The 22,763-nt window shown below is 41.6% G+C and overlaps 2 protein-coding genes across 2 annotated transcripts in view; one reads left to right on the plus strand and one right to left on the minus strand.

Moving 5' to 3' along the window:
* The window catches only part of CCDC146 (coiled-coil domain containing 146), a 60,754-nt gene extending 59,876 nt beyond the window's left edge, over window positions 1–878 (plus strand). The window contains exon 19 of the mRNA XM_033163536.1: window positions 445–878. Within this exon, the coding sequence (XP_033019427.1) occupies window positions 445–648 (204 nt within the window). The 3' untranslated portion in view covers window positions 649–878. The remainder of the gene's footprint in view (window positions 1–444) is intronic.
* Window positions 879–3,664: 2,786 nt separating this feature from the next.
* The window catches only part of GSAP (gamma-secretase activating protein), a 46,384-nt gene continuing 27,285 nt past the window's right edge, over window positions 3,665–22,763 (minus strand). The window contains exons 20-31 of the mRNA XM_033162455.1: window positions 22,062–22,190; window positions 20,375–20,427; window positions 18,989–19,020; window positions 17,288–17,349; window positions 15,967–16,062; window positions 14,923–14,993; window positions 13,395–13,489; window positions 11,717–11,836; window positions 6,878–6,939; window positions 4,701–4,805; window positions 4,345–4,438; window positions 3,665–3,764 (exon numbers count right to left, since the gene is read on the minus strand). Of these exons, the coding sequence (XP_033018346.1) occupies window positions 3,673–3,764; window positions 4,345–4,438; window positions 4,701–4,805; window positions 6,878–6,939; window positions 11,717–11,836; window positions 13,395–13,489; window positions 14,923–14,993; window positions 15,967–16,062; window positions 17,288–17,349; window positions 18,989–19,020; window positions 20,375–20,427; window positions 22,062–22,190 (1,011 nt within the window). The 3' untranslated portion in view covers window positions 3,665–3,672. The remainder of the gene's footprint in view (window positions 3,765–4,344; window positions 4,439–4,700; window positions 4,806–6,877; window positions 6,940–11,716; window positions 11,837–13,394; window positions 13,490–14,922; window positions 14,994–15,966; window positions 16,063–17,287; window positions 17,350–18,988; window positions 19,021–20,374; window positions 20,428–22,061; window positions 22,191–22,763) is intronic.

The raw sequence follows: 22,763 nt of genomic DNA on the forward strand, positions 1-22,763 counted from the left end.
CAGCTCTTCAGAGCAGGTATGCGCAAGGATATCCCAGGGCACTGTTATAGACAGTGCAGGAGGTGCAGGAACTCCCAACTTTTTTTGACTGACAACCCTAAGTTGTTGAGCTTCTTCCAGGAATTGAATTTTTCAATTCAGCCAAGTAATGTGTATGAAAATACATTAGGAAAAATAACTTGGTAAAATGTGTATATTGGAAGGGGGATTTGCACTTAAATGCCGATTGATTTTCATAAGGACTTTGATTAAGAAACAACAAAGAATGATGTGGAATTGTGGAGAACTGAACTTCAGATGGGAAAAATGAGAAACTGAAAAATGACAGATTTGCTTATCCCTGGTGCACACTAATGTCCTGGTTCTTTTGAAACATATAGCACTCATAACAGCAGTTTTAATTAATAGCCTGCATTTAACCAGTTAAAAATTCTATTTTTACAGCGTGCTACAGAAGAGGAACAATATTCCTTACCGACTTCTGTATTCACCACAGCTGAGCAACGTCCCAATGCCTACATCCCAGATGATGAAAATGTTCTCCCTCTGCCACGGCCCTATGGCGCACTGGCTCCTTTCAAACCAGGCGAGCCTAGTTCAAATATGAGGCATATAAGGAAGCCAATTGTGAAGCCAATTCAAGTCTAAAGAGACAGAACCTTGCAGAAGTTATAATTCAGGGCCTACTCTTATGTTCAGAGTCAGAACTCCCCACAATGTTATTAATAGGGCATAGCAGACCATACAGTGTTGTTGACAAACATTCGCTAGTGTCACACAACACTTAATGAAATGAATGGTGTTGTTGTTGTTGTACAGTAGGGCTTGGCAAATTGTATCCCCTTAAGTATTTTTTTTTAATTTAAAAACTATAAAGCAGATTTCCCCATATTGCAAAAAATCTGTATGTTAAATAATAACAAGTAGTAAATTAGACATAGATTATCATCCGTACAATCCTATTACCTTTATGCAGTTAGTATCCAAACATTTAAGGCAGTATTTTGAAATGTTTGGCGGCTGCCAAGTAGTTTGTATAAAGTATGGTAGATAAAGCTACCAATCAGTTATTAACATTTACTATCTGTGCCTTCTTGTTTTCTGCATATGTATGAAGTACTCTTTCAATGCACAAATAAAAATATCTGTGAAATGAAATGAGGTGGTTGTGCTTATTTAAATTTGTGGTTACATTCCTTCCTCTTAAAAGGCAAAGAAAATGCATTCTAGTAGCAAGGAAGTATTACCACAAAAATCGCAAAGGAGAAAATTCTTGCACTTCGATAAACAAAAAACAGTGTGTTTTCTAGTGAGGTTGTGGACCAACCCCCATAATCTGTTTGGCATTTTGTAAAGCAAACTACCTTAGTTGGAGGCGATTTATTGGCTGCCTGATTTAATTGGTCCACCCAAGTCTACTTCATTTACCTTCCCGCATTCACTATTTTGGGGGTAGTTTTAAAGAGATTTCACTTAACCCCCACCCCAAATGTTTTGCCAGTGATCGGTCTGAAGATTGCAGACATGACAGAGGTGCCCCTGCCTGAGTAACAAAGCTGCTGATTTGTGTAGACAAGTAAGGTGAGACACTCCTGTGCTGGGCACTTAAAAGCTTGACCTGTCAAGTCACAATGCTCCTACTTTCCTCTCCCCATCCTGGCATTATCTTCAAGCTTGGAAGAGACAAGCTATTGCTCTTGAAAACCTGTGCCCTGCCGAGAGCAGGAGGGTTAGAGGGTGTTGTCAATTACAAACTAAACCTGTCAGCCATTAAGGAGATCCCCAAATGAAGGCTGGTCCTTTAGGGGAAATGAGGCACTGTTCCCCTCCCCAACTTCAGCCAGCCCTGCCTGCCTGTCTTCTTACAGACAACCAATCCAGAAGGTGACACAGCTGTCAGCTTCCTCTTCCCGAGCCTCAAGGTTGGCATTTTAGACCTCAGGAGGAAGGAGGTAGGGGAGAAAGTAGCATCAGTTGCCTCTGCCTGTCAATGTCCCTGACTCCAGCTACAGTTGTCCTCTCTACCTTCCAGTCCGGCCACCCTCTTCAGATGCTGGCGCTTAAGCTAGAGACTTAAGTTGCAATTTTTCAACGCCATTCCCTCTCCCCCTCCTTCATCCTGGTTAAACTTGGAGACACAGTTTCACTTTTCTACAGCTTTTTTTTAAATGTCTGGATTTCTGAGCCAGACAAGTCAGGCATTCCCACTTTGATTCATGCTCGCCTTGAAGAAGCCCCCGACCCCTTTTAAGTACCCTGCATTGCCTTATCTGTACAATATTTTGCACTCCTCCACTTTCTAGATCTGAATCCTACACATATTTTAATCCTGTTGCATAGTATGTGACTAATTTCAGTGAGACTACTCTTGAGTATGAAATAATGGGCTTAGGTAGACCATGACATAGTTGGGTAACACCTATTAGGCTTATATAGCAAAACAGTTACCTGTTTAATATGATGCTCTGGTTAAAAAGACTTCAATACAGTGGTACCTCAGGTTAGGAACGTAATTCGTTCTGGAGGCCTGTTCTTAACCTGAGGTACCACTTTAGCTAATGGGACCTCCCGCTGTTGCCGCGCCACCGCCGCGATTTCTGTTCTCATCCTGAAGCAAAGTTCTTAACCCGAGTTACTATTTCTGGGTTAGCAGAGTCTGTAACCTGAGGTACCACTGTACACAGCATTCTGATGAAATAAATTTCAGCTGCAGTTTTTCAACAATTAATTATAGTTCTATCCTACTGGAATACGATATTCAAGTATGCAGAGTCTGACTTAAATATGTGGAAGAAGTCTTTGTTCACTATAAGTCAAACACTTAGATAACAGAGGGGGGGGGGTTGTAGCTGCAACGAAAATGACATCAGTTTAATGGTATGCCAGCATGTAGAAAACTGAAAATGTTCCTGATTGGAATCCAACTTTTCTATTGCTGTTACTGTTCACAGCTAAAGCCTAGCGCTTTACAAAAATACCGGTAGGTGAGAAGCAAGAGCGAGATGCATGACTTTTTTGACAGCAACTATTTCTTTTCGCACTGACACTTAATCTACATCTATCAGCAAGAGACACATTCCCATCCTACTGATTTAAATGCAAATCACCTCTCACATCAGTATCAACAACCTTTAACTTAAAAGTGGATCATAAGGGAGAATACAAATATAAATATGCCCCAGTTGAAATTTAGTTGCCTTGCTGAAGTTTCATGTGATAGTAGCAAAATATACAAAAGAAAGATGACATTTTACATAAGCAAGGATATATTAAGTTTCAAAATTATACATATATTCCCGTTATTTACAGAGCTAGTTTATTCATACTTCCCAAGTTCATAAATGGATCCCCTTATACACCAGTGTTCAACAGCTGCCGGTTTATTTTTGATCTGTTATATAGTTACTCCATATTCAGAATTTATTTGCCAGAATCTGAACTGGAGTAGCAGGCAAATTGAGCCTAAGTTTGTAATTCCATGTAGTTTACCTGAAAGTGACTGCGTTTGGGCACAGCAACTTTGGCATGTATCCCATTAATAATAAGTAGTGACAATGAAAGAGTCATTATGCCGAACTCTCTCTAAGTAGTCAGCAGAAGTTTAAGTATTTCTCCTGAATCGGTACATGTCACTAACAGATGCAGCTGAGGTAATAAGTTTGATAAGTTTCACTAAAGACCTAAGAGTCGAGTTGTGTGCTTCAGTGCCAATGCTTCCACACATCTTGCATTCATGTCATCCTGTGCCACGGAAGTCATCCATCCTAGGAAGGATCACAAAAGGCGTGAATTTGAGAGGCTTATTGTTAACACTGGTGGATACGAATGCGGGAAAAGCGCAGTTTGTTTTTTTAGCACTCCTAAAAAAAAACCCCGCTCATGTCGCACGGCTGGCATATGGGAATCTCATCACATGCAGCACAACGGTTGCTTCTCACGGCAGCAGACATGAAAGAGGAAGGTGAAGTTCTGTAAGTAACCAGTGTGGTGTGGAAGGAGCTTCTCAGCAGTTGCAGTGCCTCATCTGAAATGTGTGAGGTGCGTCAGGCACGGGTGAATTTTACAAAGCATTTAACAAGCGTACCACAATAATTTTGTTTTGTTGCTTACCTGCTTTTCCGGTGCATTTATATGTAACCAACATTCAATAAAAAAAGGTGGGGGGTTTTTGCGGGGAGGATAATTTTGCGACTAATTAGCAATAAGGAAGCTGCAAGTTGGGCTTAATAATTCTATATTCCAGCAAGGTGCATGTGAACCCCAGAACAACATGGCAATAGCAAGATGAGATGCATTTTTAAACAATCAGGGAACTTGGGTAGAAAAGTGCAGGAGTATATTTACCTTGACTCTCCACCTCTGCCAACATATTGACCAAGTAGTTAAGCGGAAGAAACTCTATTTGAGGTATCGAACTCTCCATAACTAACATACTGTACTGTGAAGGAAAATGCATTTTAAGTACTGGATTAATACTATGAATAACAGTAAAGCCCTTTAACTTCTAAGACTCAATTTATGCAGATCCCCTCATCTCTCTTCCCCGCTTTCCTGCTATGCCATTTAGATTCAGACACTCCTCTCTTCCAAACTTCTGATCTGGTGTTCCAATGCCACTCAAGCAAATGGAGGTTTGCAAATTTCCATGTGGACAAGAATCACAACAACTTCAAGTTGAGGTTTAATCCCAAGATATTTACCTGCTTATTGCTGAGTTTCTCAAGCAAGAGTTTAACATAGTTCCTTGCAATACTGTTGGTGCTTACAGGGTGATTCCAGAGTTGACTAACCTGACGACCAATTGCCTATAAGACAAAATAAAATAAGGTTAGATATCCAAAGGGCAATGCAGCATTGATCCGTTCCTTTTTTGATGATGGTTAATTTACATTGCAGTCCAGTCCTAAACCACATCTACTCATATATGAGTCACAACAAGTTCAATGGTGTTAACTCCTAAAGTAACTGGGATTAGAACTGCAGCCTTATTCTGCCCAAATATTAATTATTAATAAACAATAATAGTATTAAGCCACAATTTCAGGTGTAGGCTTCATGATAAAGGTAAAGGTAAAGGGACCCCTGACCATTAGGTCCAGTCGTGTCCGACTCTGGAGTTGCGGCGCTCATCTCGCTCTATAGGCCAAGGGAGCCGGCGTTTGTCTGCAGACAGCTTCCGGGTCATGTGGCCAGCATGACAAAGCCGCTTCTGGCAAACCAGAGAAGCGCATGGAAACGCCGTTTACCTTCCCACCCTATTTATCTACTCGCACTTTGACGTGGGCAGGAGCAGGGACCGAGCAACGGGAGCTCACCCCATCGCAGGGAATCGAACCGCCGACCTTCTGATCGGCAAGCCCTAGACTCTGTGGTTTAACCCACAGCGCCACCTGGGTCCCTAGGCTTCATGATGGCCATCTCCAAATGTCTAAAGGGCTGTCACATGGAAGTTGGAGCAAGCTTGTTTTCTCCTGATCGGGAGGGCAGGACACGAACCAGTCGAATCAAGTCACAAGAAACGTAGCTCTAATAGCAAATGACATGCTTTCTCCACCATAGTGAAAATCCTGCTTGTACAATGTGGTCAACAGCATTCTTTAGACTCCAGAATTCTTCATCTAGTACCCAAAAGGTCAAATGCAGCCTAGCAGAGGATCTGCTTCCATCACACAAAGCTCTGCCCTGTTAAATGCCAGGTAGCTGCATCTTGCTTTTGTTACTTTTTGTATAATGGCTGCTTCCCTACCAATTCACCAATGAAATCATCAGGGCAACTGAATCAAGGGACAAGTGTCAAAAAGGGACAAAAGATTAATGTTCTTAATAAACTACATACAATGAAAGAGGAAAAGTAATATTAGTTCTGGCTCCAAACCTAAATTAAAGTGTAATTGAAGAGTTCTGACCCCAAGGCTTATAAGGACTTAAGATGCAACACTTCAGCCCCCGAAGGAATGCCATTCAGTGGACTCCTTCCACTCCCTAAAACAAAATGTAGCAAAGACAGACCCAGCTTTGTTTTTGCCATGCAGCCAAATAAAGAACCCCTTTCTGTAAGGAAGTTCAATTAGCCCTTCATGTTTCTTGAAATAGACATGGCAGCCTATAGACAGGAATGCCAAACTACAAGCCCAAGTTCAGACAGCGCACAAAGCTACAAAGTTGACTGATGGCTGAGCTCAGTGCAGCACTAAGAGCCACTGGAGAGAAGCAAAGAGGTCACAATCTCCTCTTGGTTGTCCACACTAAATCTTGGCTTGACTTGCGTTCAAATGAAGATCCTGCGTCACTGGCTCTGCAGAAGTGAATCAATGGCCAGAGACAATACTGCCTGGCTTTCAGTCCATGCCATTTTAAAACATTTCCCCTGTTAAAAGCTAATTACCAGGACTCAATGTTGTTTTCTCACTACCTTATACAGTGGTGCCTCGCAAGACGAAATTAATTCGTTCTGCGAGTGCTGTCGTCTAGCGAAAATTTCGTCTTGCGAAGCACCAACGGGGGAAGAGCGGTTTGACGGGAAAGAAAATCGTGGAAATTTTTCGTCTTGCGAGGCAAGCCCATTGCGAAATTCGTCTTGCCAGTCAGCCTTTCGCTAGCGAATGCCTTTCGTCTAGCGAGTTTTTCGTCTAGCGAGGCATTCGTCTAGCGAGGTACCACTTTAGCAGTAAGATGCCAACCTAAGCCATGATACGTTTTTGACACACATTCAACGAGTGGCCATTTTACAATTATTCAAAACTCTCTCCTCTAAGCCCCACTTCCCAAATTGGTGTTGACCTTTGAATGGAATAAAAGAAGTACGGCTGACTTCATCAATAACACGTATGTTCCCCACAAACAGATTTAATACGAAACAAATAAATCACACAGTTACCTCAGGAAGCCTTATGAGGACACTCAGTTTGAGCTTTTCGTTCTTTTCGGTGTTGTCCAGCTCTGAAAACAAAAGGATACGAGAAAAAGAAAGGAAAAAGGTCACTGGCTATACAAATCCTCATTCAGCTACATTTACTCCAAGTGGCACTAACTCAAAAAGTTAATCACATTCTATTCCCTTATGCAAGCTTTTCCTTTCTTTTTTATAGCCACTCTTGCGCAGATGGAAGTGGGCAGGAAGGGCTGAGCTGCCATTGCCACAGCTGCCTTCCATTTGCTGCACAGAAACCCCACATGCCGCTGGGAAGAAGTGAAATACAGTGGAACCTCGGTTTTCGAGTGTCTCGGAAGCCGAACGCTTCAGTTTTCAAGGAAAACCCGGAAGTGAATGCTTCCATTTTTGAACATTCCTCAAAAGTCAAACAGCTTCCGAGGCACATTTCTCAACTTTCTCAATGGAATTTGACGACTGCCCATTGCGCCTTGGTGGTCAAACATTTCGGAAGTCGAACGTTTTTTCCAGAATGGATTACGTTTGACAACCAAGGTACCACTGTCATTTTTTCATTTCCTTTTGAAGGAATATTGTATGGAAAAATAAATGGCTGACTAATATAACGTCTCCGAAAAAGAAGTCGAAACAAAGTCATTTCCCTTCTTCCTGCGGCATTTGTGGTTTTGGATCACAACGCATGAGATGCAGCAATGGCGGACCAGCTGCCACTTTGCCTTTTTGGCTTCAGTAAGGTTTAAAAAACGATGAGCGAGCACCAGTAGCCACCCCACCTCAGTACAGATCCCCCTCCCACCACCCAAAGGGAACCATGGTGTGCCTCCTGCATATTTTGAACTGTATTTCATTCAATTTAGAGGGATAATGGTGTGATAAATGGAGGTAATTGAAGAGAATTTGATTTTGGAGGAGGATCAGGACAGGAAATTAATTGTGGGTAATGGGGTAATTAATTGAACTGATCTGGACGACATGTGAAGATATTATCTGGTGATTAGGACAGAAAATTAACTAGCTTGCCTTTCATGAAATAGAGTTCTAGTAATTGTTTCTCAATATGCATATATGCATATAAATTAGCATATACAAATTTCATACAATGTTGTGCCTGTGGGCTCTGGATCACTGTAGCATTTTTGCACCTCCCTGCTACCTGCCCACCCAGACAGATTTCAGTACAATCATTCAATATCACCACATAAAACTAGAAGAATGGGGCCACAGAGAATAAACTAAATCCCAGTAGTGGGCACACCCCACACAGCCACGAGGAAAATAATAAGTCCACTTCAACAGTTCTCCCTTTGTCTGTCACTCAAGGGGGAATCCCACCAAACCAAACTTACCCTCTACCCTGTTGGAGGAACTGGACATGGAGGAAGAGGTTAACTTCCTTCCTGAGAACAAATCACCCCATCAATAAGGTAAGCCAACAGGTGCATGGTCAGCCAAGCCAGTTGCTATGGCAACGGCCCAGTGCCACCTACAGTGGTACCTCAGGTTACATATGCTTCAGGTTAAATACGCTTCAGGTTACATACTCCGCTAACCCAGAAATAACGCTTCAGGTTAAGAAATTTGCTTCAGGATAAGAACAGAAATTGTGCTCTGGCGGCGCAGCGGCAGCGGGAGGCCCCATTAGCTAAAGTGGTGCTTCAGGTTAAGAACAGTTTCAGGTTAAGAACGGACCTCCGGGACGAATTAAGTACGTAACCAGAGGTACCACTGTATCTAAGTGATCGAGGCACATCAGTGGGTCTGGGGTCTTGTGCTGGAGTGTTGGCGTTAGTCTTGTGAAGTGGGTGAGTCTGACTGGAAGCATGAGCCGGTATGTGTGTGTTATGTCTTGAAGTGCTGGAACAACAGAGATACTTTGTACTTGTATATATCTCTATCTGTAGCTACAAAGCCTACAAGCTGTATGCATATATCACAATCTGGAATTGTATTATTGAAGTCTTATCTTCTGCAGCAGTAAACTATTTTGGACCTTAAGATACCTCTGTGTGGTAACTGGAACTGGGGGAAACATCCACTACGTGTCTCTTTCACCTCAGATTCCCAACATACCAGGCCGTCACCATGGATGAGGGTTAGAGACCTGTCTCCCACAGTACCTGGCTTACAGCAGCCTATATTAATATCCTGACTGAGAGTGTCCCTTTGGTGTCAGCCTCTTTGGTGATGACACCACCAGCCATAGCAGAACCATTTTTGCAACCAGCCCTTCCCTGCTTAGTCCTCTGTAGGACTGCTCCCAATGGGGAAAGTGGGGCAAGGCAGGCCCTGGACCCCACTTGTATTCACTCAGCCTGTATACAGTACAGTGGTACCTCGGGTTAAGAACTTAATTCGTTCCAGAGGTCCGTTCTTAACCTGAAACTGTTCTTAACCTGAAGCACCACTTTAGCTAACGGGACCTCCCGCTGCCGCTGCTGTGCAATTTCTGTTCTCGTCCTGAAGCAAAGTTCTTAACCTGAAGCGTTATTTCTGGGTTAGCGGAGTCTGTAACCTGAAGCGTATTTAACCTGAAGCATATGTAACCTGAAGTACCACTGTATTCACTCAGCAGTGATAATTACAGCTATCATCTAAAAGTAGCGAGAAAGAATGTGACTTTCATTATGAACACACATAGACATATTTCACTCAGTAAGACTTTTGAAATGAAAAAAGGATTAAAAATGACACATACAACCAAGAATTCTAAATAATAAATATAAAAGAGACTATCGAACTTGCATGTTTTTTCCTTCGTGAAAATTAACCAATTAATCTTATCCAAGTAGGGGAAGCACAGAAGCAGAACTCCTACAAGGCATTAAATCTCCCTCCTAGGAGGGTATCATGGTTCATAGTTATCAAATGCCGCTGCAAAATCAAAGAAAGCCAAGAGCATCACATTCCTTTGTCTGTCTCCCAACATAGGTCTTCCTTCATACAGGACAGCCAAGTCAGTTTCTGCACCAAACCCAGGCGTCCAATTGAAGTTATCCAGAAAACTCATTTCATCCCAGAGTATCTGGAGCTTCAGCTACAAAGAACTAGAGCTTAGCTTTTCAAAAGGGTGGAAACCAAGGTATAGCTTCAAAACAAACAGAACACCCAAGCCTGTGCCGCAAATAAAACAAGATTTATACAGAAAACTGATCCAGATTTTCATGTAGTATCATGCTGGCTAAAGAATACCCTCCACTTCTTTTAAGAAAAGGTGGCCTTGAATTGCACTGAGGACAGTATGCAGCATGTGTCTTAATGCTGGTTTTATTAATGTACTGTATATTCATATCCAAATGTATATTTGTACTTTGCTATCAACCCTGTCCCCCTCAAATAGCTTTTAAGCAAGACAACTTATGAAACCAATGTCTTAAATCTCAGTTACCTTAGCTGGCGATCTAAATAAGTTTGAGCAAATCTGCTCTCAAATATAATTTTAATGTAATTGCCTGAGTGCATATTAGCATGAATTTTACAACAGCCTTTCTAATATATAACCCTATTTGTGCATTACTAGTAAAATAATACTTTCAAGTTAAGTGGCTGGGACCAATTTTTTATATAGCTACAAGAAAAAGTTAAATAAAGATGAAAAACAAGGTCCAGATACATTGAAACAACTGTTTTTTAAATGTCAAACACAGTTGACACTGAAAAAGGACATCTGCTCTCCCTGTAGTGTGTAGTTGCATAAACATGTACTGCAACCTATTGGCTGTGCATTTCTCCAGCAGCAACCCATAATGTTTAAGGGAAAAACACATGATGTAATCACATGATGTCACACATTTCCTTAACAATAAATTACAGAAAGAAGAGGGTGCTGTTTCGATCATCATCACATACGGTTCTGGTCCGATGCAAACACTTTAAGTATGATGACCTTCAGAATAATAAAACATGAGGCTTTTAAAAACTAGAATATTTGCTCTTTCTACAAATCATAACATCCCTTTATCATGGCAAAACACAACCATTAACGAGAGTGAATTTGTTCAGGAGAAAATTTTGTCAACCAAACTACATCAAAATCCTAATGAGGAACCAAAACATCAGTCCCTCCAGGCTGTTTCACAGTTTAGAAGCCCACACTTCCAAGGCAGAACAGACGATTAGTTCAGTCAACTTAGATGTTTCATGGTTTTCGGAACCACTGCCTGCTCCCCTAATAAATACCAGCTGAGCAGAACTAGATAAAGCAGAAGAACAAGAGAGGAGATTTGCAAAATCAATAGAGTTGATAGAGAAACTCTGTGGGTGTGTTATTGTAAAGCTGTAGCAACAAGTACTCTGGAGGAAGTGAGGTCCCTTTCCAGTATTTCCATTCCTGAGATAAATGCATTACAACCTGTGCAAGGATCACAGTAACTGAAAAGGGCCCCAGAACTGTAGGATCAAAACATACATGTATGTCATGTATGTCAACTTATTTTAGATCCACCGTTTAAGTAATTAAACCATTCTAACACAAAATTTTCTCCTTTCTACGCACTTCCATCAGCATGAATTCAGTTAAATTGAATCTTTCTGGAGATAGGTGCTCCGGCACCCAGAGCGGCGGGCACCCAGGGGGCGGGGCAAGCGTCCCCCCAGGGGGGTGCTGCTCGTGGCATCCTGGGGGGTGGCAGGGCAATGTCACCCCCCCCTCAGGGATGGCACCCGGGGCGGACCGCACCCACCTTCCTCCGCCACTGATGCCAGCCCCCGTCGCTTTCATGTAGGAAAGTGAGACTTAATTTCCAAATAACAGTTGTTACTGTTCCAGTGTTCTATTCAGAGCTGCTAGCAAATAGTGAATGATGGGAAATGGAAAATCCATCTTACCTTTCAAAAGTTTCATTACACACTTCTCCGTCAAATGTAGCACTCCATGGTCAATGTAATGCAAGAGTGCATGCAAAGGGAGACATTGGATGCCCAGCGCTATATGCAGAGTATGAAATCCTGCAGTTTGAGAGAGAGAAAAATATTCCTCAGCAAAAGCAAACCAAACACCCTATTCAGAAAGGCTGGGTGAGGTTCGACTAGGCAGACCTACTGAAATTAATAGACCTAATTTAGTCATGTCCATTAACTTCAATGGATCAACTCTTGAGTAAAAATAAGCACCGGGTTACACCATTACTCTAATGGCCTCGCAAGTGACAAGATGATTAGCCAAGTTCTCTGGCAAAAACATTCTTAATTGGATCGAAAACCATCTCTTGGGTCAGATGAGAAACCCCTGGCCGTTTTGGCAAACAGCCCACCAACATGGGTACAGGTCAGTGTTAGGAAATTTCTCCAGAGCTGCTTCTCAAAAAGCTGCCCCGCTGCTAACGGTGTAGTCAACATCATAAGGACAATTCCTCTTTTAATGGATAACTCCTCTGAATCTTCCCTGCTCAGAATAAGATTCGCCCTGTGGCTCATGAAGGTGAATTGGTTATGGAAGCAGCAACATTATTTGTACACCAGGAATATTTCTTATAATGGTGTTGTGGATGATGGCATAGAACAAATTCAAATCAATGCTCGCCTGTTAGTTTTGCTTTTTAGTACTGCTAGATTAGAACACCTTGTCTTGACATGAAGGTGGCCGGGGGGGGGGGGGAGGCACAGAAGAAAGCAAAGGTAATGCCAAGCATCCGTTCCAGCTCTGCCTGCCCCACAGAGTCCCCTCTCGCAACTGCCTGAAAGATCCTGACATGGTTTTTTTATTGGGATTTTGTTGTGTATTGATTCAAGGGTTATCATATCTGTATTACTATTGTCTGTATTCACATTAGGGGAAAGTAACTGCCTTCCTGTTCCAGAAGGAACAGCTACTATTGGTTCATTCAAGTTGCTGCATTTGGATCCTCAGTCTTATTGGTTCCCACCAAAAGGCAGCTTTGTGATTGCTTGAAATTGTTCCCTCCAAAATGTATCCTTTCTATCCAGTCTACTGTCCCTATAAATGTAGCTTCCCTCTCCTCAGTTCCCCAGTCTTGTTTACTTGAATAAAGAGTGTTACGTGAAGGAGCTGTCTCCTGCCTGCTATGTCAGAGAGCTGAAGACACTTGCTGAATCACTATCCCCACGCTACAACAGATTTTATCACTGCCTTGGTAGGATCTGTATCCTGAAGGGCAAGATATAAATTACAGTACTAAACAACCAAGGTTAAAAAGCTCAATATTTAAAGTTTCCTCTGTATACAGACACACGTGGGGACTGAAGAAAGCTAGCCTCCACAAGTGGGCACTATGTCTTTTATATTTATCCCTTTCCTACAAGAAGCTGAGGGTGGGGTACACTTGGCTTTTCACTCCTACAAAATTAAACTCTGACAACAACTCCATGGAGGTAAGTCAGGATGAGAGAGAGACAGAATGGCCCAAAGTTCAGATGATCAGCATCACAGTTGAGCGGGAACTTCAATGCAGGTCTCCAGTCCAGTACTGACCGTAATTACTGCAGCACACTGGCTCACCCTGCCTAAATTAATGGAACACAAAAGCTTGGCTGTCCTAGGACTTACCAGGAGGCAAAGGCATGCACATTCCACTGGTGGCCTGTAGAATCTGACACATGATACAGAATACGACCATCTCATCCAATCTTCCTTCCTGCCTACTGCATAAAAGATAGGAACAGCATGGAATGTAAGAAGGGAAAATTCACATACCTCCCTGAACTCCCTTCATTATTCATAGGTCCAGCTTCATAAACCATATGCTCACCCCCCTCCTCTTGCAAGCTAGCTGCAATGTGGAGAACCTGCTTTGTTAACCAGTTTTTCCAAAACAGGGAACTCTGATTTAATTTAATATCTGGGCACAAGATGTGGGACATAATATTCAGATGGTGGAATGGGAAAAATTATGGAAGAATGATATAAAATTTACAGCATGTGTAGTGATTAAAGAAAATTATATGAAAATGATGTATAGATGGTATCTAACTCCAGTTAAATCGGCAAAAATGTATAAAACTAAGGAAAGCAAGTGCTGGAAATGTAAAGTAACAGAGGGGACATTTTTTCATATGTGGTGGGATTGTAAAATTATAAAGAAATATTCGTTATTTATTTATAATGAAATGAAGATGTTTAAAATAACCTTTGTTTTAAAAAACCCAGAAGCTTTCTTATTAGGTATTATAGGAGTGGACCCATCAAAATTACAAAATAATTTGTTTATGTATGCAACAATGGCCACAATATTGAAAAGAAGAAGGTGTCCCATCTATAGAAGATTGGCAAATTAAACTAATGGAATATGCTGAAATGGCAAAATTGACGGTGAAATTAAGAGGAAGATGTGATAATGAATTTAAGGAAGAATGGAAGATGTTTATTGCATATATACAATGTTGTTGTTTTTTAATTTTGTTACTTTTCAAAAATCAATAAAATGTTATTTTTAAAAAATTAATTTAATATCAGTTTACTAGCCGGGACATTAGGTCAGAATCTCCATGTCAAACCCAGTGTGCAAGACAATGAAGCAAAGGGTGAAGGAGTTTGCAAACTTGTTTATGCATCTAAAATACTTTTAGCCCACTCTTCATTGACAAGTAATCCCAGGGGAGAGTATAACAAAACCATTTAAAGTGCCTCAGTTTCCTGTAATACAAGACAAGACTTGATACCCGTTTCTGACATTACAAACCATGTATTACGTAGTAAGGAATGTGATGTCAAAAATGACCCTTCAGCTGCTTAAACTGGAACATAAGCATGAAACGATACATTACAGTCCAAAAATTAAAGCAACAGTTGTAGCATAATTACATTTTGTGGTGTTTCATAAGCGGAACTATGTATTGTTGAACATGTTGAATGAATTTGTCACAGGCAATAACAAAAGATTAAATAGACCTTTATGCATCTAAAGCTCTGATCAATGTTCCTAGCAAGCCTACCATGCGTGGAGTCAGGTAATCATGACACAATCTCACCACCCCAAAGAAAAAAACACAACACTCTTTTCAGCTTTTGTCTTATCTCTGTGGGGGTTCTCTTTTTTTATTGAACTTATGTGACTTAATGGAAAATAATTACATACCATGAGAAGATCCAGGGACCAAGACTGTATTTCTTCCAAACGTTCTCCATTATCAAGCATATTAGATCCAGCTAGAAAGGGGAAGGGGTATGTTTGAATTCTTACGTAAAAGACTTTCCAATTTTCTAACTTATTCTCAAAATTCACCAGTCATCACTACAATTAAGCAGATTAAACACACTTACTATGGCTGAAACCTCATTAAGTACAGTATGGTTTAATTCTGAGTAAACATGCTTAGGGATTGCTCTGCAGGGGACCAGTTCTATGGACAATTACCCGTACTTCAGAGTAAGCGCTACTGAACTCAAATGGAAGTTACCTGTGAACCGATGCAGCTGGGGGCAGCAAAAGGAGAGGGGGGAAGGAGGAGAGGGGGAAGGATTCCCGTCGTCTCCAGTTAAAGGGCTGTTGGCCCCTCCCCTCAGCCGACCGGATTGGTCGGCCACTGGGGAGAGGCGTCGGGAATCGTCCAATCGTGCAGGGGCTGTGTATCAGCCCCTGCATGCATGCTTGGGTCGTGATGCCTGCAACGCCACCTCCTGCCTATAGGCGGAAGTGGCTTTACACCAACAACATGTGCCGTATGTGAAAGCAGCTTTCTGGGTAGAGTTGGTGGCCCAGCCATTGTGGTCAAAGAGCTTGACAACGCACCTGAACCAAGGAGGAGTGAACTCCCCAGCTGCTAAACAGAGAGTTCAATCCTGCTTTCTCCACAACGTTTGGGTGCGCCAATAAGTTCCCCATAGGGAACTGTCTGGCGCAGCCAAACCAAGCAGGACTGAACTCCCTTGCCCATCAGCTGATGCATGGGAAGTTCACTCCTGCTTTCTGCAGGGACTGGCTGCATCAGCAGCGCATCCTGCTGCTTCTCCATCACGCAGGATGTCGAGTGCAGGGCAGGTGAGTGCCGTTTGGGGGAAATAGTCTCACGGGCTAAATGGTGAGGCCTGACAGCAACACACACATTCTAAAGGGACAAAATGATGTCTTGCTGTAAAACATTGTTTTACTTTTATACACAGATATATAAAAAGAACCGACCGATTTCGAAACATAATCCACAGCTATTTGGTCAATCTTCTTTTTGCCAACATGCTGCAGGTGCCTTGTGAGGTGATCTTTCAACTGTGCTACCATCTGAAAATACAAACCAGTAACTTACAATTCTAATATTAAAGAGGAGAACAAGGGAAGGGGTAATCCTAAGCAGTTAAGATTAGTTTTATAAAGCAAACAACTGTCTATGCCTTAGCCGCAAGTAGTAATTGGATGGGGGATTGCTACAACCCTCGAGGTCACTTCCAACTCAACAATTCTATGATCTAGGACTCTATGATCCATGGTCCTCTGTATGCTTTGTCTCACATTAATTATTCCTGGTTCAATGTTGTCCTTTGTTGTATTTCTTTTCTTTGTTTTCATTACCGTTATTTTGTTTAACTCGTTACCATCAATGAAAACTCTCAGCAAAAAATAATTTACAAATATGGCAACGTGCATTTTAGTAAAATCCTCGGGATGTACTTTTTCAAATGCAGCATTATAAGAAATTGGGTACAAAAATATCCCAAAACAAAAAAGAAATCCAGTAGGATCACACTGAAGATATCTGTGGTGAGTTCGGATGCAGCACTTGAAGTCATATGACTCACAGCAGCATGGTGCATGAATTCATGCGTTCCTCTCCCCCCACCCATTGTGTGATCTTATGCTGGAAGTATAGAAAAACATGGGTTTATGTGCTTTCCGACTATCATGTTTACCTGCAACCTCCACGTATACCTGTAACATGGAAACAATAAGTGAACCCATTTATTTCCTGCACATGCAACCCCCATACTCCCACTGATTATGTAAATTCCAGAAGTGAAAATTGGGGTCTTAGAGCCTTCTATACAGTGAGGGTCTTAGTAGGAGGTTGCCAGTGGGTGTTACATAGTATTTTCTCAGCAATCTAAAAACTCATATTCAACATCAGAAGATTACCTAAGAGCCGTTTACAATGGAAAATTCAACCCGAGGAAATGTGTGAGCATTTCTGTATAGTAGTTTTGCTGACCAAAGAAAACAGAGCTTCATGAAGAAGTTGCAGTTACAGGTGGGTAGCCGTGTTGGTCTGCCATGGTCGAAACAAAATAGAAAATTCTTTCCAGTAGCACCTTAGAGACCAACTGAGTTTGTTCTTGGTATGAGCTTTCGTGTGCATGCACACGAAAGCTCATACCAAGAACAAACTCAGTTGGTCTCTAAGGTGCTACTGGAAAGAATTTTCTATTATGAAGAAGTTGAACGCTAATGTTTGCATTTACATTTTCCAATATCCTTTCTTAAACAACTTGTGCCACCTATTGCCAACACATACCAGTCCTGTTAGCAACTGTTGCTGGTAATCTTCTTCCTGGAAGAGAGGAACCCTATTTTCTTCTGAAATTAAACAAGAGGAGAGGCCATATTATGTTGTTGTTATTCAGGGACTATGCTATACATCAGAGTCCTCTGGGTAACAGGGCACATGTTTGAGCAGCTTCTGAATGTAGTGTGCCAACATGTTGCCTGCATTTTGATGATCAGGGAACACAGAAACTGCCTTAAACTGAGTTCATTGATGCATCTATAGCTTGCCAGGAATGGAGAAGAGGGATCCTTCAATGTTGGCGACTGAAGCCAGGAACATTTATGAGCAAAGTATGTTCTCAGCCACTGAGTGATGGTCTTTCTCCATAAGGAATTTTTTTTTATCATTTTTTTTTTAATATCCATGCATGGCTATGTAAGGCAAGCTCAGCTGAGGGTTGCCTTTGCACCAAGCCTGAGAAAACTTGGAGTAAGTTCTGAGAAGCCAACATAGGAACAGGCTAGTAGTATCTAAGATGCCCCTCTAACCACCACAAGCCCTTTAGAGCCAGCAGGTCCTGAGAAATCAGGGGAAATAATACAAAATGCTCTTTGTTCTGAAGTTGACATTCATAGCTCACAGCACGCACAGGATCCTTGAAGAGGAGAACAAATGATTATTGGTGTGCAGGTTGAGGATCCTAAAAGCAAAACATTGCTTACTTGCCACTTTGCTTCTATAAGCACATTGGGCAGTCCAGCTTGTGTTTTAGGCCCCCAAACTTAATGGGAATTAACTTGCAGAGGCCTTTGAGACAGGACTTTGGTACTTCCAAATGGCACCTCTATGTTATGTGTAACTATCAGCACCCTGATCCTGGAACATTTTACTAAAATAAATGTTATTTAGGAAAATAGGGGGGGTTCCCCACTGAAATGAAGCAAATATATTTGCCTGCAAACTTATTTCCCACAGCAATCTTTTCATCCAAGTACCTCTCCCAAGAAATTTAGAGCAGCGTTCCTGCATTTTATTTAAAAGCCCCCCCCCCACGCACACACACTTACTCTGCCTTTGGCAAACCTGTGCGATTCACAGTACCAGGCAACTCCTATTTATACACACACTATTCACATGCAACCCCCCACACACATGGTGCCAGGAACCTGGAAGCGGATACTGAAAATGGGGAGCACCCTGAATAGTCTTCCTGGCTCTCAAGGAGACCCTCCCCAGAGCCCAAAGTAGACATCCTATTTAGACTTTGGGGAGGGTCTCGTCATGAGCCAGAGGGGCAGCAGGGCTTTGTGGAGCTGCTGAGCCTCCCCGCCTAACAGCTGACATGCGGAGTAGCGCTGCCACCACAGCCACTTCCTTGCATGTCAGCTGTGCAAGCCGCACTAGCCGGAGGGGCAGTGTGGCTTCCTTGACCTGCTCAGCTAACATGCAGGGAAGCGGGGGGTGCTGCTGCACTATCCTGCATATCGGCTGTTAGGCGGGGAGGCTCAGCAGCCTCAACAAAGCCCCTCTATGGAGTCTCCTTGCAAGACTCTCCAAAGTGCTCCCAAAATACATGATTTCAGTTACACATGTGACGGTGTGGAACGTAACCCCCATGTAAATAGGGAGTTGCCTGTATGACAAAAATGTCAGTCTGCAGGGAACACTGAGAAGGAATTTAAATATCACTATTTGTAGCCATTCAGCTTCAGGGAATATTAGTCTTACCTGTGTTCCATTTATTCAAGCTGGAAAACACTCTAAGTGAATAGAAAAATGCTATTAATGTGCTTCAAAGGGGGAATTGCTCAAACATATGTAGAAAACACACACACAATCTACACAACAACCACTGATTTCTGAAATGAAAACACAACAGAAACTGAAAACAGTATCCGGCAAGACACTAAATGAGTATGTGAATGAATCAGCATTAGGTCTCTGACCGGATGGCTAAAAAGAGAAATAGATTATGTTGCTTTATTTGTGTTTTTTTTTTCTTTATTAATGACCAGTGTAATGTTTTGTAAATAATAAAGACTCTGAGAAACAGAACCAAATGGTGTTTATTCCTGTAATGGGAATTTCACTAAGAGACAGCTGCTGCTGCTGCTACAAAGAAGTAAAAGATGCAGGAAAACTTTTCTGTAAAAGGAACTCTGCTGCAGAAAGAAATGAAAACCCAAGAGGAGATGCTCACACACCAACAAATAAAACAGGCGGAAGCTTGCAAAAATGCAAATCAAAACAGGATAAGGTATGAATTATATCACACACCAAACCTGGATAACTAACTGAATCCTAATAACACAAAACTGGAGCATTTCTTCAAAATGGAAACTTCAAAATGGAAAATAGTCTCAGCCAGCTGGTTTATATGTCACTGGTTAATGCCCAGTAAAGCTTATTATACACTACAGGTTAACTACTCCTCATTCTATCCACCCATATTTGTACTGAAATAATGATACTGCTACCATAACTAACTAGGCTTCTATACAACAGAGTCAATCCCTTGCTTTCCTCCAGGTAGTCCATGAACACTTAAAAATTCTGCCTCTGATACGCCAGTACTGCAAGGCATGCTGTTTTGTCTTGGGGGCAGCCTGAAAATGACAGGGAGGGTGGCCTTTCTGTGTCAAGTTATGCATGCGTCAGTCAGAATATACAGAAGCAGTTGTCACATAGATATCTACCATCACACTGTGAACTCCCACATAAATGCCAGTGCTGATGAAGGTGAAGAGGGGTGGACACTTAACATCAGAGGCACCAACTTTTGTTGCAAATGGGGGGGCGGGGCGGTGGTGGCATGTGTGCACAGGGTACATGAGTGATGGGATCAAATTTTGGGTGGAGCCCAACATAACTCAGTCCCAACAAGATGGTGTCCCTGCTTAACCTGATAGCAGAAACTCACACCATTTGAAGTTTTATAAGTTGCCAATTAAGCACTGACTGTTCGCCATGAGGAGCCAAAGTGCTTTTTGGAGGCATCTGCAACTTGTTCTCCAGCTAAATTTCACAAACACACTAAAAACGGACAGACCCTTTAAAATGCAGTCTTTCACTTAGGCAAAACTGGAAACAGCAACGTTACAGAAATCAACTTACTTCTTTGCGTTTTCAAGCATGCTTTCCGTGTATGTTGTTCTCTCTTCAGTTCTCTAAAACAAAGTGTAAATTACTTGAATTAATAACGTTATGAGATGCAGTCAATTTTATTCTATCAAAGTCTAATAAGAATTTTAAGTCAAAATGAAAGAAAGAAAGAAAGAAAGAAAGAAAGAAAGAAAGAAAGAAAGAAAGAAAGACAGGAAACCTACATTGTCAAATTATGTAATCCAACTGTGCAACCAACAGCTTCAGAAGTTCTTAGTTAAGTTCCAGAATACCAGAATGTGACCCAGAATAAAAGTGGGTCCTCTGCTCCTCAAAATGTTCTTTGAGCTGGCCAAGATGTTACAAAAAACATGGTTTCCAGATATGTGAATAAGCTTGCCTGGGCCTTCCCATTTCCCACCTCTCTTCTTGCTTATACAGTGGTGCCCCGCTAGACGAAAATAATTCATCCTGCGAAAATTTCCGTCTAGCGGGTTTTTCATCTAGCGAAGCGGCAATGACAGCCGCGCTCCGCTAAACGGAAAAAAAAAGACGAAAATTTTTCGTCTTGCGAAGCAGCCCCATAGACTTTTTCGTCTAGCGGGGCAGCTTCCGCTAGACGAATGCCATTCGTCTAGCGAGTTTTTCATCTAGCGAGGCATTCGTCTAGCGGGGCACCACTGTACCGTTGTACAGTGTTAAACAATGTTTTGATTCTGTCTTGTTCTAACAAACTGCAGTTTAACCACCCACAGTACTCTAGGTTAGGACACAATGGAGAGCTAATGTTTGTTCAGAGGAGGGTGTTGTGATCGCCTTGTGGCTACATAACAGTAGGATAGTGGGAAATGCATGAACCTGAGTTTCATGTAAGTTAATTCACAGAATGGGAAATTGTGGTTGCTCATTACACCAGAACCAGCCCTTGCACTGACTAGGAGAAGCCACGTGTACAAAATGCATAGCCTACATTGGTCACCCCAGGCTGAATCACACCCATCTGGATGGAAGATAAAAGGAGTACTGAAATGGGATTAGACAAAGAGATGTCTAAATGAGCATTTAAAGTTACCAGTTAACGTGTGAATCCACAGCAAGGCCCAGTTATTTCTTCACTGTAGGGCAAACCTTTCTTCATGAACACTGAACCAATTACCAATCAAAACGGTGGTTTTTAGTTAAAGAGAAATGAGTGAGTGTGCAAAAATGTGTTATTTCTCTAATACAACAACCATATATTGCAAAACTGCTTCTGCCAGCAAGCAATTCACATAAAAACTGTCATGTGGTTTAATCAATATGCAAATCCGTTTACACACCTGAGTTCTCTAAAGTGTCTTGTGGCTATTTTGTTTTATCTTATCCTCTTTTTCTGTTAGCTTGATGTGGTTGAGGTATCATACTGTTAGGTCTCTGAATTATTAACTACTAAATGAACTGCTTAATGTGATTATAACATTGATATCGGATATCGTTTTGTGGTCTACTGGTACGTCCCATTACATTCATTTAATCTTCTGATATGTTTTTAAATCAACTGCAATTGTTGCACTGGTTGTTATATAGTAATGTGCAGTAATATAATTGTGGTTACTATACTCTATATATCCTATGAACCACTTTGAGCACAATGTACTTGTGAGGAACATAGTATACAGATAAATTGGCTGTGACAAAATGGGAAGTCTGATCCATTTACCTCATCTGAAAGCAGTTTGTCCCGTTCCAGCCTAAGCAGCTTGCTGTTGAAACACATTTGTGGGTCAAAACACCTGGAGCTTTCCAAGCGTGAACCTAGCTTTTCCCAGAAGCCTTTGCACTTCTGTACCTTAAGAGAGAGAAAGTGAGAGAGAGCAGAGAAGTTATTTCCTCTTATAAACAAAAGTTAAGCAAAACAAGATAATGAGACATGCAGAGTCTAGCTTTGGTATGCAAAGAGCTTTAAAGTGAGTGATAAGATAAATTTTGCATCATCCAGACATTAACCTGTTGCACAGCCTCAAAACTGATAAGTTTAAATGTTTATACACTGAAATGAAATACATGCAACCATCATTTTTCTCCTGAAGATGGGGAATCTTGAGAGTAGGTTTGGTTATACTAAATCTTCGGATATTAACTTCAACAATTTAGCTGCATGTTGAAGTATTTGGCAGTGACCTTGCTTGTAATTTTAACAAATGCTCAAAGTTTTCACATCAGTGCAACATAAAACAATTATGTTGAAAGAAACATTCAAATGGATTCTGAAGGAAATATGAAGTCAAACAATAGTCCTTGAATCCTGCCTGCTCCTGCTTAAACATCTGCCATATAAAACCCATGGGGTGTGGAATTCTGCTATTACTCTATGAAAAACAGTAAGTGTTGGAATCATTTCAAAATCCAGATGCTTAAGGCA

Source organism: Lacerta agilis, chromosome 10, assembly GCF_009819535.1.
Source record: "Lacerta agilis isolate rLacAgi1 chromosome 10, rLacAgi1.pri, whole genome shotgun sequence".
NCBI lineage: Eukaryota > Metazoa > Chordata > Lepidosauria > Squamata > Lacertidae > Lacerta > Lacerta agilis.